General features: G+C 41.5%; 1 protein-coding gene across 1 annotated transcript; it reads left to right on the top strand.

Moving 5' to 3' along the window:
• Window positions 1-9,665: 9,665 nt before the first annotated feature.
• LOC134083375 (serine/threonine-protein kinase pim-1-like) lies at window positions 9,666-13,020 on the top strand. The gene is made up of 9 exons (XM_062539703.1): window positions 9,666-9,699; window positions 9,917-10,564; window positions 10,710-10,804; window positions 10,977-11,027; window positions 11,207-11,585; window positions 11,683-11,859; window positions 12,033-12,499; window positions 12,622-12,783; window positions 12,943-13,020. The coding sequence occupies exons 1-7, from the start codon at window positions 9,666-9,668 to the stop codon at window positions 12,128-12,130; spliced, it is 1,482 nt and encodes a 493-aa protein (XP_062395687.1). The 3' UTR covers window positions 12,131-12,499; window positions 12,622-12,783; window positions 12,943-13,020.
• Window positions 13,021-18,845: the final 5,825 nt, after the last annotated feature.

Raw genomic sequence — 18,845 nt, 5'->3', positions numbered from 1 at the left:
AGAACCAAAGCCATCTTTGATACACTATAAGGAGATCCGGGTGTTAATTGAACCAACCACCTATGGCAAGTTGCATTGCAAGTTACTGTAGCTCTGGGGTAGCAAACATGGAAAAAGGTTTTCCATCTTAAAGTACTGAAGATCACAGGGGCCACTTGAAGGCAGATCACAGATAATCTGTGGCATAGTGAAAATATCGTTAAAAAAACCCCACCACATTTTGCATGGTGTTTCCTTAATTTGGGCCTATTATTAGCCCTTGGAAAAAAGACTTTGTAACATGTCATATTAGAAGTATATCATTATGAATGGAATGTGCTTAAAAACACAGCGATTTTCAAGTTCCTGCACAAGATAAAGTGTTCAAATGAATCCCAAAGTTGAAATGTTATATGCTTATTTATATTCATGAACTTTTGCATAACTGAAGCTTCAATGTAAAATTATCAGCAATATGATCTTTATTTCTTTTATCTTTATTTATTTCTCACAATTCGATTTAAATCTGTGTTAGTGAGCACTTTTCTAAAACAACAACAACAACAACAACAACAATAATAATAATAATGAATTAGCACCCTTCACTTCACAAACAAAAAATGTTGTTAAAATCATAGTTATATCATAAAAATGAAAATGTCAAAAAATAAAAGTCCGTCAGTCAGTCAATAAGCTATCTCAAAGAGAGATGTTTTAAGTCTGCTTTTAAAGTCAGTAATTGAATCACAGTGTCTGATGTAGTCAGGCAGTGAATTCTACAGCTTGGGGGCAATGTAGCTGAAAGCCCTCTCTCCCAGGATGCTGAGGTTCACACTAGGGACATGCAGTAGGCCTGCTGAGGACGATCTCAGTGAGCAGGCAGGGGTGCAAACTTCCAGGAGGTCAGTGAGGTAGGTGGGGGTATAATCGTGTAGAGACTTGAATGCCAGGAGCAGGACTTTGAAATGTATTCTGTTGGCAACTGGAAGCCAGTGCAGTTGCATTAGCAATGGTGTTACATGGCTAGTGGATTTGGAGCATGTTATAATTCGCACTGCAGCATTCTGGATGAGTTGGAGCCGGTGGAGTGGCTTATTAGAGATTCCAGACAAGATGGAATTACAGTACTCAAGATGGGATGTCACATACGCATTCAATTCAATTCAATTCAAAGAACTTTATTTTTCCGTTAGGAACTTCACATGTGGAGAAGCAGCACATACCTTCACACACACACACACACACACACACACACACACACACACACACACTCTAAAAAAAAAAAAAATACATTGACAAGGACTTCTGCACTCTGCAGAGTCAGTGGTGGGCAAAAGCCCTGCAATGTTCCTCAGATGGACAAAGGCACTTTGAGACATACTGTTTATCGTGTGCACTGAATGAGAGTGCGTTGTCCAATATGACACCAATGCTCTTGACCTGATTGGAGCCAGGGATGGTGCTGCCATCTACAGAAATGGTGAGAGGTTCACCAAGAGCTGATTTGGAGCTAGGACTGGAAACCAGTTAGTATCTGGTGTGACCATCATTTGCCTGGGGCAGTGCAACACATCTCCTTTGCATAGAGTTGATCAGGTTGTTGATTGTGGCCTGTGGAATGTTGGTCCACTCCTCTTCATGGCTTTGCGAAGTTGCTGGATATTGGCAGGACCTGGAATATGCTGTCATACAGTATATGCCAATTTAAAGCATCCCAAACATGCTCAATGGGTGACATATCCGGTGAGTATGCTGGCCATGCAAGAACTGGGATGTTTTCAACTTCCAGAAATTGTGCACAGATCCTTGCAACATGGGTCCGTGCATTATTACGCTGCGACATGAGGTGATGGTCATGGATGAATGGCACAACAATGGACCTCAGGATCTCGTCACGTTATCTCTGTGCATTAAAATGCCATCAGGAAAAGGCACCTGTTCGTTGTGCATAAAACACTCCTGGCAATACCATAACCCCACCGCCACCATGGACCACTCAATCCACAAAGTTTACAGCAAACCGCTCACCCATACAGTACGTCGCCATACATGCTGTCTGCCATCTGCCTTCTACAGTGAAAAACGGGATTCATCTGTGAAGAGAACACCTCTCCAAAGAGCCAGACGCCATCAAATGCGAGCATTTTCCCACTCAGGTAGGTTACGATGAGGATGACGATCATGGAGGTAAAGATGCTAGATGTGGAGGTTTTGGGCAGGTGTGGTTACACATGGTTTGAGGTTGTGAGGCCAGTTTGATGTACTGCCATATTCTCTTAAACTCCTTTGGAGACGTCTTAAGGTAGAGAAATTAAAATCCAATTCATGAGCAACAGCTCTGGTGAACATTCAGTCATCATGCCACTTGCATGCTGCCTCGAAACTGGCAACATGTATGGCATTGTGCTGTGAGATGGAACTGCACATTTCAGAGTGGCCTTTTATTGTGGCCAGCCTTAGGCACACTGGTACAATAATCATGCTGTGTAATCAGCATCTTGATATGCCACACCTGTGAGGTGGATGGATTATATCGGCAAAGATAAATTATCACTTACACAGATTTGCGAACATTTGAGAGAAATAGGCCTTTAGAAAAAGTCTAAGATCTTGAGTTCAGCTCATGATAAATGGGGGCAAAAAAGTGTTGTGTTAATATTTTGTTCAGTGTATGATCGACCTAGTTTAATTGAAAAATAAAAGGAAAAAACAAGATCTAACATTGAAGCATTTTTTTTTTAATTCTGCCTTATTACACAGGGCTTTTTGAGTTTTTTTGAGGTATTAGGTGTCTTGGTACTACCCAACCACTATGTGCACTACCCAACCAAACATCTGCATTTCAAAACCCCCATGTTATTTTCCCATATGAAAGATCACAAGATACCAGCTGTCAAAGGTGGTTTTTCTGTAGGTGAACTTCAGAGGTCTTTTGAAATAGTTAAATCATCAGCAGTCCAAAGTTTTGAAGTGGCTTAACCCGGCCAATCCTGCCTGGTCAAAGCTGCCAGGGTGGAGCTACCCCCCTGGACAAGGTGACAGGGACCAAACTGTTGGTGGGGAGGAAGGTGGGGACTGTGGGGAAGGTGTGGTTGGTAGGCAGTGAAGCAAGTATGTTAGAAAAAGTCATTTTAAGAGAGGTGAAAGTTGGTGATTGGATGAGGGTAATAAATGAATGAATGATGTAGAATTTAAGTCTTCCTGGTAGAAGTTATATGCTAGACCTTCCATTTCTGATAATGTAAACAAGCACAGTGGCTTAGACCAAATTAAAAACAATTCCAGCCTATCCACACATTTCTTCAGGAGCATGGAAGGAAGGGGTGTAATTTCAATGACCTTTGAGAATCACAGACTTCAAGAAGATCCAGAATGAGCAATGGCCCATGGGAACACGGGAACATGCTTTGTACAATACTTCAGTCCTCTCTGACCTGCACTCTGAAAGGAACACGCCACCACTCATGAAATCAGGTTATTCACCATCTCCCTACAGTAAGATTATTTACATTATTCACAATGAGTACAAATGGAAATGCAGGTTAAAGAGACCCTATGCAACTTTCTGCAGGAGACGATCGCTCCGTGTTTACATCTGGAAGTCTGAGACGAAGAACCACGCTTGCAATTTATATATTTAAATATAGCTTATACATGTATAAATATACACGCTAAAGCTGTCGGGGAAGCTCTGCAGAGAAAATGCAAGCATAAAATGAGCGAAAATGAAAAACGAAACCGAAACCAGAGATGAAATCGCCAATCCTGCATAGTTCCTCTTTAAGACTAGTGATTTTCCAGGCAGATGTTGACTTGTGTGAAAAACTGTTCCAAACACACATGACTATTAGAAACTTTGAATCGATGAAGAAAATGTATCGATGGTTTTGTAATAACAATAAAAGAAAATCCTCGGATTTGCATTTGAAAGAGCCACTGGCTTCATTTACGCCTTTTTTTCCAATGTGAAACTAACATAACATTTTTTACATTCTGCATTCTGAAGACCTTTGAAAACAGGTTGTTTCCACAAAAAAATAATAAAAACTAATTTCATTACATTCACTTTACTCTCATATTATTATTGTTGATGTCATCCAGAGTGTAACCATATGTATACTTTTACATAGATGTTTTTAGCTAGATGAAAAACTTAAAAATGTCAAGGTATAGCAAACTGCCTCAAGCTGTCTGAAAGGCCCCGGACCTCTCAGGGGTGAACAGAACCCCACCACTGACCCTTAATCCTAGCTGGAGAACATCTTGGCCATCCCAGACACTGTTAAAGCAATAGTTCGGAATTTTGGACATAGGACCTCATTTCCAACTCAGTCTGGGTGATATAGGTCGGTGAAGACCATTTTCAGTGAATTTCTGCCCTTCCTATGAGTTGCAGCGTTCATCTCGTGCTAATCTGGTGCCAAGATAACGCAAGTCAACGGTAACATCCAGCCTGCCACTGAAAACACTCCACAGAACACCCGAAACAAATACATTTTAACGTCAGACTATCGATGCACATGCCTAGTGTTGATAGAACCATGTTAGAAATAAAACGAACCTTGCATCGCATTGCAATAGCCTACTTTGTTCCCTGTATGGCAGTGGCGGATTGATATTGAGAAACTAGTCCCTCAAAATGTAATAAATCATTGAGTTGCAAGGTTAGTTTTATTTCTAAAATTATTCTATCAACACGGACATGTATATCGATAGTCCGACGATTTAATTGACTTGTCTCGGGTGTGCGGTGGAGTGAGTAACGTTACGTGTCCATTATCGCGGCAAAAGCCACCGCGCCGCACATAGCCCATTCATTTCCTATGGAGAGCGGCACGGCGTAGTTAACGCTTCCGCAAAGCACCTTGGGAAGGCGGCGCGGTCATTTCAACAGAGGCGATGCGTCAAGAAGTTGGGCTCTGCTGAACTTTATGCAAATGAAAGCGGTAAACGCGAGGCAGCTAGCCAATGAAAGTACGTCTTTGGTAAACAAGTGTTCTCCTTTGCTCTAGTCCTCCGGTCCGGAACCATAGCCTGCTAGAAATATTTGTTCCGCCTGCTAATCGTCTCGGTTTAATGAAAATATATAAGTTATATAGCGGCTAAGCCATTAAGTTTAGAACAAGTTTGCCACTGCACCCTATCAAAATGACATTGTTGGCGACTTGAACCAAGACAGAAAGGTGCTTTGGAGGAACATGGCAATGACATTTGTGAGTATTTCAACAAAATATGTTAAAATTACTTGCACTGGCTAATAGTGTTACGTATTAAGTAGCTATCTTCACTTTAGTTGCCTATGTGTGCTGGCATTGTGTATTTCGATGTAATAAACTGCTTTAGCCTACTACACGACCACAAGCGGCGACGAAGAGAGGGTCTAGGCGTCTGCAAGCGTCTACGCGCCGCAATAATGGATACGCACCGTAAGACTGTTGTTGATGTCAGACTGATGTTACCGTAGAAATGTATTAGCTCAAAACCAGCGTTAACAAAGGGGGACGCTGCAACTGAAGGAAGGGGCTAAACGCGATAAAAACGGTCTCCACCGACCTATATCACCTCGGTAAAGTTGGAAATGAGGTCCTATGTCCAAAATTCCGAACTATTCCTTTAAGTCCCCGGGTGTGCTACTCTCTGTGCCAACCTGCCATTTGTGAGTAAGGCTAGTCTCTGGAGGCAATGCCAGAGCTTTTATGCTCTCCAGAATATACAGTCATACCTGTAGCCTACCTAGACATTCAGAGAAATCCTCACAGATGATGAGTTGCAAAAAGTCTAGGTGAGTAGTAACTAACACAGAGAATTAACATGACTTTGTTAGTTAACAAGACTAACAAGAAACCTTCCTAGATCTGGCCGCTCAGCTAGTAATCTGGGACAAAGGGCCTTGTCCAGACAGGTAACAAAGGACCCGGTGGTCACAATGAATGAGATCTGAGTTAATTTTGAGAAGATGATAGAAGAGTAAAGAAGGACAAGCATCAGTGCAGCTTAGTTTCTTCCATTGGGAATTGCAAAGGTAAAAAGTAACCATCATTCGATTCATACTGAATCCCTTTAAAGAATACTCTACATATTGTGAGGTAGAAAATGCCTTCAGTATTATTTTACTTCAACAGGTGTTCCATGGTATTTCTCTGTCCACTGTTGCCATCCTGTCTATGAGATCCATTCGCAAACATTTATTTCCTGGTTGGTGGATGCTTGTCTGAAGTTTGAAATCATTGGAGTTCAATCCCTAACGTCTGGTAATGATGTATGTTAACCATAGGGGACACATGATGAACTGTTCCCGGAACTGTTCGCTGATTTGACGGCGGTGCATTTGCCAAAGTAAACGAAAGTGGATCAAGGTATCCCAGACGGAGTACTGAAGGGAAATGAAATTGAGCGGAAGCGCGTAGACAGGTGGAGCCAAGCTAATCCTTTTTCTCCACTGTAACCAACTTCATTTCAATAAAAATATTGCAAGCACTTCATTGTCTGTTTTCTTTCTCAAGGTTGAAGTTAAAGAACTAGGCCTACTGACTACCATTACTAAAACACACAAGACCACGCAATAAATGTGGCTTTATGAAAGTAAAGAAAATGGCAATAACAAAAGTACCTGGAGGCCAGTCAAAAATCATTGGGTGTTGCGAATCTATTTACCCTACACGAGTGATTGTCTCAATGTTAGTGGATCAGTGGATAACCTCTAACCTCTAATTCCCCTAACTAAATCATGAGAGCCAAGCTAAGTAATAAAATGTAGGAATTCCCTTTTTTGTTTTGTTTCATAAGCCTATGACTAATGCATTACCAGGAACTCTGGACACTGGACATTATGTCTATTATAAATTCACATAGGCTAATATTACTTTAGTAAAAGAACTGCTTTAAAGCCTAAAATGATTAATGTTACAGTCCCACCCCTCTCATGCAACCATAAGTCATACAACAAATATGATCAAGGGACATTCAACTGTCATAAATCAGGTACTGTATTTTTTTTTTTTTATAAAACACTGTTTTCTGTGAATTCAGTGTAGTGTGTGCAAATAAAGTCAAGTGAAAGTCAAGGTTAACTTTACTGTCAATTCTGCTATTCTGATGGCCTATTAGGCTATCATTGAAATTGCATTTATCTCACGTCGGGTAAAACATGTATTGTATGCTCATCTGTAGCTTTGAGCTGCAATTTTATTTACAATAGGCTACATTTACATTTAGTCATTTAGCACTTACATTCAAAGCGACTTACAACGAGGATTAACATTCAAGCCACATCGCAAAGAAGACCTAAATCAAACAACACGAGGCTACTGCAGTGACAGTGCAGAAGTTGTATCACTAATTTCTAAGGTCTATTCAAATAATGTAGTCCTATTTTCCTGTGAGCGGCCATGTTCAATGGGGCCTAATACAAACGGCGAGACTGCAGTCGCATTCAGCACCACTGACAGCGCACGAAACGTTCTGCGGTGTGTCTGACTCGGTGCAGCATCCATCGGATCAGCGAACTGGTAAATCTTAACATACAAACTCCACATACGTTGCTTGAGCTTTGCGGCTCGTGAGGACGGCACAGTTGCAGCCCTTAGGCTACTATAGGGGAGAACTGGGACAATTGTAACAGCGGTACAAATGTAACAGTGTTTATTTCTCAAGATATGGTGTAGCTACAGGAACGCAAATAGACTCATATCAAGTAATTATCTACAATCGTATAGCCATCCAAATATGAATGGTCTATTGTACATACAACCAGAGATATTAAGCAAAAAAGAGCCAAATTCAAGCATCGCGATTTTTATTTTATTTTAAACCGCAGCTGTTTGTTTAAGTTTGCGTCGCGAAATTTTAATGTGTAGACTTCAATCAAATGCCATTCATATCGCCAGTCCCTCTGTTTCAAGTTAACATGAGAGCCATTTGATTTATATAGTCATAGCAAATGCAATTAAATGAAAATAAAAACATGACCTGTGCGGCTTAGTTGTAACCAAAGATTCTAGAACAGAGCTCTGTTCTAGAATCTTTGGTTGTAACACCCGTCTCTATGGCAAAATGAACTGATTTTATCGCGCATGCGTGAGCAGTTATCATTGCGAGTTATGGATTATGATTTTGTGCCGCGATCACCCTCAATTAAAGTTAACACAGCAACTTCAAATATCAGTGTTGGACCAAATGCTTCAGACATGTAAGAGATAAGCAGTTTATCAACTATATTAACAGGTTTTATCAAGTCGATATGACCAAAATAAGCATATTTAAAGGTTGTTCTGAGCTAGCATAACATCGTATCATACGGTCTCCAATGGCTAATCACTCATACAATAAATTAGCTTTAACAGTCATACATTTTGACTTTTTTTGTTGATTATGTATGAAAACAGATGTTCTTTGTTTAAGCCATCAGTGTTTTGTGTTAAAATATGTTATAGGATTCACGATTTTAACACGATTTTAGCACTGTTACAACCATGACGCTATACCGTTACAACTGTGCCGCACTTTTTATGGCTGCGTCTAGGTTGTAACAAAGGTACATGACACTGTTCAGTTAAATTATAAACAAACTATAAAATATTTTTTTCAATTCTGTTTCAACTTTCATGGAGTATAGACGTATGACTCTGTGCTGGTCAAGTTTCACAGCTCTCAAGTCTATCGTCTTTGTGTAAAGCTAGTTTGAACTGAGACAGTAAAAAAGTGTTACGATTGTGCCGGTTCTCCCCCATAATAGCCTAGCCTGTATTCAATGTTATACAGTCTATATTGCCTATACCCAATTGTCACTGGAGTCAGAACATTAAGCATTTCACTGCATATTGTAGGCGTATCTTAAATCAAAGTTTAAGTTTTATTTAAAGCAACAATGAGCACTTTTGTTATTTGTTTATCCAGCAAATAACGATGTTCACAGACAAGGTAAAGTATGTTGCATGACGACAGACAACTGAAAAAAGTCTAACGTCAACAAAACCCTTTTGGTGCTCTTCTACAAAGCCATCATTGAAAGCATAATTTCATGTTCAATCACCGTCTGATATGGGAGCTCTAACAGTCGTTCTTCCAACTTCTGCCCTCCGGGAGAATATAGATCTCTGAGGACTGGAACGACGCGCTTCAAGAACAGTGTCTACTACTTTTTATTTTTTTATTATCCCCCCCCCCCCCCCCCCCCCCCCCGCTATTAATCCCCATCTCCCCCCACCGGACTGAGCTACCAAAAATACCACCAACATTGTTAAAGTTTCTATTCTATTCTATTCTATTCTATTCTATGAAAAGCTATTGTAGCCTATGCTACGACTTTATGAAAATATGATGTATTGCGACATCGAAGCAAGTCATTCCATCGAATTACAGATCCGTTACCCGATCTGGTAATCTTGCATACGGTTAAAGCAGATAGAGGGCCGCGAAGCGAATTTGGGAAACTTTATTTTAAGGTAGCCTACAAAAAACACCTCTTTGCTGCCACAGCTCGAATGGAACTTCAGGTCCTGAGCATTCTAAGGGAACTGACGTTACCTAGGAATCTGCTACTTCACCATTGTGACGTAACATATCGGCACCCACGCTCATAGGCGACTTCAGAGAGACTTCATATTAATTTTATTTGCAGAGCATACGGTTGTGTTCATGTCAACCAGAAATGATATCTGATTAATTATTAATTATTAATATTAATTATGCATAGGCCATCGTCGGAGCCAATATCACAAGGTAAGTTCAAAGTGTTGTGTAGGTCAATATATACTGTAGTTGCTATATAAACATATTCAATAATTTATTTCTGACCAGAAAGTGGGTAAGAGTAGGCCTAAATAGGCTATAACATTATTAGCTTTGCAAGAAGCCCATTTTTAATGTAAAATGTGGAAAATAACAAACAGAAAGTCACACCACAAAGAGCAGTTCTCAGCCATATTGTTCTTTTCAGGTAAGAGAAAGGTGGGAAGAAGCCGCCGGGTTGCCAGCACCAGCACCTGCAGCAGGAGGGATGTCCTCCCTTCCAGCTCAGGCTTGTCCAGGGAGCCCACTGCTGCACCCTCCACCACTCTGTCCACCCAGCATGGACACAACAGGCCGGAGAGTGACCGCAGACAGTGGCCAACCCAGGGCCCACCATCACCTGCACCAGCTGCAGCCCCCACTGGCAAAAGCAGGAGAAAGAGGGACTACAGCACACTGGGGAAGAAAATGACTCCGCCATCTTCGGGCACCCCAAACCTGGGCAACATGGCCTCAGGTGTTGGTAGCTCCGAGCGTCCTTCGGAGCACGGAGGTCACAGCAAAGTGTCCAAGTGTCCAAGAGCAGGAGGTGTTTGTGATTTCTGGGAGGGGCCATCTTCCATTGACCAGAAATCCACGTCAGGGACAGCACCACTGCAAATATGCCAGGTCAGCGGTTCGGACAAGGCAGAGGCCAGCAAAACACCTAAAGCCACACAAAAGAGGAAGATGGGTTCCTCGGTCAAGGGGAAATCTAGCGAGAACACCAGCACATCTACGCTGAAAAAGAGACGTTCTTCTGAGCCTGCCACGGAAAAGACACCAAGAGAGCCCTTCGACCCATCCCTCCTTCAAGGTTTACAAATTTAATATAAAAAATATATTGATAGACCTTTTATTCATCAATTCCTGTAATAAAGATGGTAGAATTACCTGCAGAGAGAACACTCCCATATCACTTGATATTACAAACTGACATACAGCTGTTAATTTATTTGCAGTGACCTTTGAATCACGCTACACAGTTGGAGAACTGCTCGGTAAAGGAGGGTTTGGACGTGTTTATGCAGGAATCAGAAAGTCTGATGGATTACCAGTGAGTTTCTTCACTTCTTGGTCTTTGGTATTTTTACTACTGTTTTGTAAATATGTGTAGGCCTATATAAATATCAAATAAAGATAGTACTCTTCTTACTATTTAACATATTCCTGTTCTCAAATCAATTTACTCAATCAAGTCAATTAAATATTTATCTTACTTCATGCAGGTTGCCATTAAGCTGGTCGCCAGGACCCGTGCATCTGAGTATATTACCATGGTAGGTATTTACTTTAATGGAAACAAACAGTGACATTTAGTTAAGCCTGTCACCATAATATGCATCTGAAATGGCATACTCCTTATCTATGAAATACCTCAGGCATGTCATCAGTGTGATTCTGATTCCAGTTCCAACTCCAGTTGTAATTCTTATGTCCCTCAACTCCTCCCTCTCAGCCTGACAGCGGCGTGAGCCTCCCTCTGGAGGTGGCTCTCATGACCATCGTGTCCCAGCCCCCTGAGTGCCCCAACATCGTCAACCTCCTGGAGTGGTTTGAGGGGCCCATCTTCTTCATTTTTGTCCTGGAGCGGCCCATGCCCTGCATGGATCTATTGAACTACTGCCAGAGACTCCCATGTCGGCTCAGTGAGAACCAAGCGAAGCACATCATGCGTCAGGTGGTGCTTGCTGCGAAACACTGCCGTGACCGTGGTGTTCTGCATCGTGACATCAAGCCAGAGAACCTCTTGGTGAAAACTGACGATGTGACTGTCAAACTGATTGACTTTGGCTGTGGGGACCTCTTGACAAAGAGCCCCTATAACACATTTTCTGGTATGGTGCACATTACACATTCACTTGTGAAGGAAATTTGTGTCCGACATGTTTGTATCCAAGGCTGTCACGCTGACCTCACTATTTTTTATGGCAGGCACAAAAGGATATATCCCACCTGAGTGGTGGTTACAGAGAAGCTACCAGGGCCGGCCGGCCACCGTTTGGTCCTTGGGTGTGCTGCTCTACAACCTCCTCTGTGGCAAGCTGCCATTTGTGGGCGAGGGCGAGATTGTCTCTGGAGCCCTGCAGTTCAGCAGGGGACTATCCGGTGGTGAGCGAATATAAGAGCTTTTAAGCTCTCTGGACTTCATAGTTATTGTTTATCCTCAGACAACCTTCCCCAAACTGGATATGCAGAAAGAAGCCCAGGTAAATACGTAGTACTGACATACAGATTTAACAAGACTTTGTTTTGCTCTCCTGTCCAATCCTGTAACTGTGCAGAATGCCGTAATCTCATTCACCTGTGTTTGAGGAAAGACCCAACCAAACGGCCAGTCCTGGAGGAAATCCTCCAGCACAAGTGGTTCTCCACAGAGTAGGGTTAGGTTACAGCATGGAGAGAGAGGAGGAACCTGTAAGACTGATCGACAGTGAATATCAATGTCACACACAACACAGATGAAAATCTTTTTTATTGTTTTATTTTGACCAGCTGTGTGTATGAACGTGTAATCTAATATCTTTTTCCACGATTCCATCATTGACTGATGAATAATATCATCTCCACAGGAACTGACATTGGGGTCTATTAGGTCCGCAAGTGTGCAGGGGCATCTAGTCTCAGAAGGGTTGGTTGATTGAGATTGTGAGGTGTCTCACTGAGCTCTCCTAACCCTGCTGGGTTCATAATCCACCATGAACCATGAAGTTCCCCTGTAGACGGAGCAGGCAGCATCTACCAACCCATGGTGGGTTCAGATGGCAATTTATACTTTCCAAAAGAACACTTGTATTTAAATGTATTGACAAATTGGCATGAAAGGTCAGACAAAAGCTTCCATAACAATTACAAATCGTCTTCTTCTCAAAGGCCTGCTCTGGAGAACACCCCCCATTAGATGACCAGGTTCAGCAGGGCTGGTTGAATGTCACTCTCCCAGCCTGGCTGTTGGCTGCACACCAAGCATGCCTGAGTCCTACAAGTACCACGGACGGGGCCTGTTGTGGGAAGCACTTTTCATTTCAGTAAAAGGTAAGACGTTAGGCCTACTGTTACTTGCTTGTACACTGAACAGCTTTGCAAAATACTGTGTAAAATGTAAATGTAAATACCCTGTAAAATAGTAAAAGACTGTGAGGTAGGAAATCCATTACATGTTGTAATGTATTGTTAATTATTGTTTTTATCAAGGGCTGTTCCAGAAAGGCATTCTTCTGAGTCTACCGTTTTCCACCTCCATCTCCACTGTACCAGCCATCTCATATTAGCAATTCAATATTTTTCATGAGGTCATGAAATATCAATTAAAAATGAGCATACAACTACATGTTTTCTTTTCAGTTTGTCAATTAGCCAGATCATTAATTATGTACATAGTGTGGATATGTATTTAAAAAGGCAACTTTAATGCATCAGACACAACATCTTAAAAAATGTGTTACATCCATGCAACATGGATGATGAAAGGAAAGAGAATAGCCTAGCTATATGTGACCCTGTAAAGCGGAGTCGTTTCGGTAAAATTAATTAAATTAAGTTATTGTGCTCACGTGAACGGCCATAAACTAAGCTTTCCAACGATATGTATATCGAGGGTATTACACAAACTATCGCTAAGATAACAGCATCCAAAGTTGACATGGTTCTCCTGTCACGATATGCCAGAAGAGGAGAAATCACCTTTTTAAGCAGCGCGTGCACAACGGGAATGACAGCAAATGTGTTGAATCTTCGCCGGGTTTAACAGTCAAAACGTATGTTTTTCCGTGAAATGCGTTCACGATATGAAACTGTAGACTGTATACAGTCGAATGAGGCGAAAACGTGAAATTCAACATTTTAACCCGGAAGTTTGTTATTGTTGATTTTCTCAAAATAACGTTGTGCGCAAAACGACTGATTTCGCTATGAATGGTCACATATACAGTATAGATACTGTGAATCCAACCATCCTACAATGGTGAAAATCTTTAACTGTTCAGTGCATAATCATTTCATCATCAATCAGTACCAACACATGAAATCAGTGTAGCACCCCTACTCTACTTAAAGGTTGGGTACGGAATTCGCAAAACGGCCGGCAGATTTTGAATACATACAACCTCAAGTCCCGCCCTCCATGCACCAACGAAAATTATGCGCGAGAGCGAGCCAGTCTAAATGAAATGCCAGCCTGGCGTCTACAGCACTATGAGCTCTAGTCTCCATACAATCACCCACATCAACTTCCCCAATTACATTCTTTATTCACCTCCAAAGGGTTGTAGGTAATAGTTCCACAAATCAGACAAGGTAGATGATTTTATAGCCTACATTATGGTAAAAGCACTTTGTCTACCAGCCCTTTCGTTCGGAAATTCTAAAACAACGATGCATTTTAATACACCAAAATAACATTTGATATAGCCTAGGCTACCTTACATCTTTCAGTAGCCATAGGTGTGTATATTTGAACAGAATCTGGTTTGGTTCTTACCAGGGCGTTTATCTTCTGAAATATCCGAGTTTAGTGCTGGCCCGCTGGTTCGCCTATTCCACTGTAGCTCCAAGCAGTTAAGTTTCGATTTCATGTTTACAACACTCTTCGAGTCACGGTAAAATGTCATTTTTGCTACATAGCTTATTTATTGTGTGGGTGATTGAGTTTCCGTAGGTATCCGCTGCCTTAGTATGTATAGAAATGAAGTGACACATACAATTTGAGGGGAACATTATGGGACGTGTAGCAGGCCTAGTTACTTTCGTTTCAGCACTGACTCGCGGTCAACAGCTTTCGTGCTATGTGCACGAAAGGGTCGCGCGTGCGGGGGGGAGGGGGAGGAGGAGGAGGAAGAGGAAGACCGTTAGATTGACAAATGAGCTGTGAAATTATGGTATGGGGTTTAGAATTCTATTGGCTGGAGTTTTTCGAGCCCTGCCCGTTCCGCAGATGATTGACATGTTTAATTTCCATTTCAGTACTTCCAACTCAGTGGCTGTAAGTGGGTTAGGAATAGGATTTCAAGTGATTTTGCAAAAATGACCAAAAAAGCTCATTCCATACCCTACCTTTAATAAAGATTACTTTAAAGTAAAAGGAAGTGCCTCTAAGGGTTATTGTTATGTTTAGGTAATTTCTAGGTTCAGCATTAAGGGGGGAGAAAATGGACAATACAATGTAAACTGGTATAAATAAATAATGCACATTTATTAAATACAAGTATACCTGTTCTCTAAGAGAAAAGGAAATCAATAGTTAAAAACTCAAATGTTCAAAACATCGCATTAGTGAACGCCTATATTTTGTGGGTTACTCTTCAGAGGCCACTACCCAAAAACAGACGTCAATTCTCCCTTAAAAGCTTAAAAATGCAACTGGTCCATGAATTGTGTGATGGTTAAAGCAGCACGAAAAGAAAAGCTAAGAGGCAGCCAGGCGCAGAAGTGGGAAGGGTCGTAACACCTAACTTGAAAGCAGGCCATTCCCTATACTGTAAATTTGAGGGACGCAAACGAGACTGTGTGGTGTGTATTCGGATTCAAAAGAGGGCAAAATCGGGGAGATGTGTTAAAACATCATTTGGGTGCTCCACATGCTGTGTGTCCCTTTGTAAAGCAGGATCATGCTTTCATGAATTTCATGGAATGTTGTAGTCAGTAGAGTCAGAGTGCATGTCTCATTTCATCTCTTTCTTGTTAGATCTCTCTCACACTCACTCACATACTTTGTTGGTTTGAGAAAATCTGTTATCTTGATTTAGTCACTGACATTCTGTCAATATACAGTATGTTATTAATGATACTTGTGTTGGCAAACAAATAAATATTTAATTATTTGAATACTTTAAGAAGATGTAAAATGTAATATACAAGTATATGTCTGAGTTAGTCCAAATTACACCTGGCTATAAAAATGACATTTAGCGAGTCAAGCATATGTTAATATCAGTAGATATTAAGATACATACAGTATTTGATATCAAAATTAAAATACAACTCCTGCTTTTGAAAACAAAAATAAACTTGTAATTGTAATTTCTGCTTTGTTATCTTAATATAAGTAAATTTGCAGAGTGACATAAAATATTTCATAGAATTTCTTTGTTGTTCTCAGTAAACAGCTGCAATATTCTAGAATTCTATTGGGGTATTGAGGGTTAACATATGGGCTACGTGCACAATGGACGGAGCGAACATTCGATTCCATTCGGGGTTGGCAGATCACTTTCCGGTTAACTGTGCGTTCAGACCAAGAGCGACTTGAGCTTCCAAAATCGCTCTGGACGCCCTGTAAAGGACGCCGTGGGAAGCTTGGATCAGCTTGGATTCTTTGGCCGCTCTGACGTAGTAGCATTCTATGTTCGTTGCTGGTCGTTTGGTCGCTGAACTGCGTCATACCTCATTACCATAAAGTTAAACCATTTTCAACTTTCTCTAGTCGCTCAAGACGCCCAAAACGCGACGCCGACGGATTGGTCGCTGCTGGCAGCTGAGAGAAGCCGGCTTCCATTGAAAATTAATGACTTCCGGAATCTTTGGAAGCTCAAGTCGCCGGCGGTGTGAACGCACAGTAAGAGCCTGTCGATTGGCAGCCGCCGCTAACAGTTCTTACTTTTCACTTTCCCGATGTCTTGCAGATTTACCGGGGCAGTGAGCGTCAGTGACGTCCACAGGATCGTAGGTGCCCTATCCTGCACCCCGAAGAGTAAGAGGGACAAGGGATTTAAAATGTACATTTCCTCGTACATTCACAACTATGAGGGTAAGTATCTGATAACTGCTAACGTTAGCGCTTGACTAACTGTGCGTTCACACCGCCGACGACTTGAGCTTCCAAAATCGCTCTGGACGCCCTGTAAAGGACACCGTGGGAAGCTTGGATTCTTTGGCCGCTCTGACGTAGTAGCATTCTATGTTCGTTGCTGATCGTTTGGTCGCTGAACTGCGTCATAGCCCATTACCATAAAGTTAAACCATTTTCAACTTTCTCTAGTCGCTCAAGACGCCCAAAACGCGACGCCAACGGATTGGTCGCTGCTGCCAGCTGAGAGAAGCCGGCTTCCATTGAAAATGAATGACTTCCGGAATCTTTGGAAGCTCAAGTCGCCGGTGGTGTGAACGCACAGTAACGCTACCTAGTAAAAGTACCAGCTAGTATTTGCGACGATGTTTGCTTGTTATCAAATACTAATGTTGTTATTAATAAAAACAAATTATATCAGTTTCCATAAAAGATCAGGATTCAGGAGAGGTGGGCGTCTGGGCAATGTACTACAGATCGCTGAGGGAAAAAAAAGAAAAAACAAAACAGCTTGAGTGTATGCTACAGTAGTTATGGATAAGATAAGATGAGATAAGAAGATAATGTAATAATAAGTTAAGAGTTCGCCTATCAGCCAAATAATCCAGCGTTTTTCTTATGTCCCAGGGATCATCAATGTGTACTGTAGTGCTATGTTTACTGTAGCTTAGCTAGCTGCCACAGGTTCACTGTGCATTGCTTGTCCTCACTGGGTTTTTGCTTGCATTTGTTAATGTTAGCAGGTGGGGAATCAGCTAGGGTAAAGTTTAGTGAATTGATGATGGTGACTAGAAAATAGATGCAAATGTAAGCAGATTAAAAGGTAAGTTTACCTAGCTGGTCCCCACTGGGTGAAGGTTTTCTTGCTCATTGTTTTGATCCTTCAATTAAGCTACAGTCTGGAGTGAAAGGTAGCCTACTTTGAAAGGTTGTATTACTGTGCTGAATATTATGGCATATCATTTTCAGCACATTAATCAAACACATAACTTAGAATATTATCCTATCTCCTAACTTCAAAATGTTAGATAGAGGATTCAACATCAGGAGTGGTCTGCTGGTCTAAATAAATTAGTCACAATGCAAGACTGTATCTTAAAAGAATCTGTAAGCAATGAAGTTCAAGCTCAAAGTTTGTTGTCATGTACTCATAAATAAGCATTTATAAGTATTGAAAAAGAATGACTGACCAGCCTATGATAATTTGTGACTCACTATGACATTCTGACATTGCAGGTGGTGCTTAAAGACAGCAAGCCACAGATGTTCTTGCATTGCTGGAGCTGTGCTGTGCAACCACTGTGTTGCTCTTTTGTATCAGTCAGCTCACTACTAGCAGCTGAAGGTACCTGTAGTCCCCCCTACGCTAAGCTGTACAGAGGGAGAACAGCAGTGGCACAAACCTAGGACTTTGGTAAGTCAACCAAAAACATATAACTTATTACTGTTTTGAAATAATGTTGTTTTACTGGAGATGTGCTTAAAGTATGTCCTGCAAACACTACAGGGTATAAAACCAAGCCCAGTGGACAAAATGTCTGTGCTGTCTGCTAAACCGAAGAGCTGAACAACAGACCTCGGTTGTTCAGCTCTTCGGTTTAGCAGACAGCACAGACATTTTGTGCAAGGTAAGGTAAAAGCAATATTGTAACAATACATGGGTATTTTGATTTCAGGTCTATAAGCCATTGAGCATTTCCACTTATACACGCTTTACACTTCACTTCACAGGAGCACACTCTACAAAGGCCTCAGTGGGGGGGGATCTACCTGATCTTTCTGTGCTTTGGGTGAGTTTACCCTCTTATTTAACCAGTCTTACCATTTGTAATGTTGTGTGGAGCCAGTGATTAAATTGGGCCGGGGCTCTCCGGGGCTGAGCCCCGGCACATAAGCTCATGCGGTATTAGACTATGACACATGATCACAACTCATAAGCAACGAACCTTTTTCACGCTTTTCAGTTCTGATTAAACAATATATTTTTAACAATTGACAAAAAACGTCTAGTTTTCCTGATAGCAAGACGACCTCTCAAAGCTCAGTAGGGCATTCGCGATCAGAGATTCTAGAACACTAACACTTCTCTTCTACTACGTTCGCGACTTATTTGATACTTGCTCCTCAGCGAGTAGTTGAGGCTAGTGGTGCGTGCGGCACGTTTATCTGTGCTGCCCACTGCGTTCTATGCAACTGTACCTGGAAAGAGCTTGCTAACTAAAGTCATAGTGCTCACTAAAATCATAAAGGAACACTGCAAAACACTCATCTCTTATATGATCCCAGAACGATTTTCTTCGACTTGTTAGTGTTT

This window comes from Sardina pilchardus, chromosome 6 (assembly GCF_963854185.1).
Source record: "Sardina pilchardus chromosome 6, fSarPil1.1, whole genome shotgun sequence".
Taxonomy (NCBI): Eukaryota; Metazoa; Chordata; class Actinopteri; order Clupeiformes; family Clupeidae; genus Sardina; species Sardina pilchardus.
This window is presented reverse-complemented; position numbering and strand designations above follow the sequence as displayed.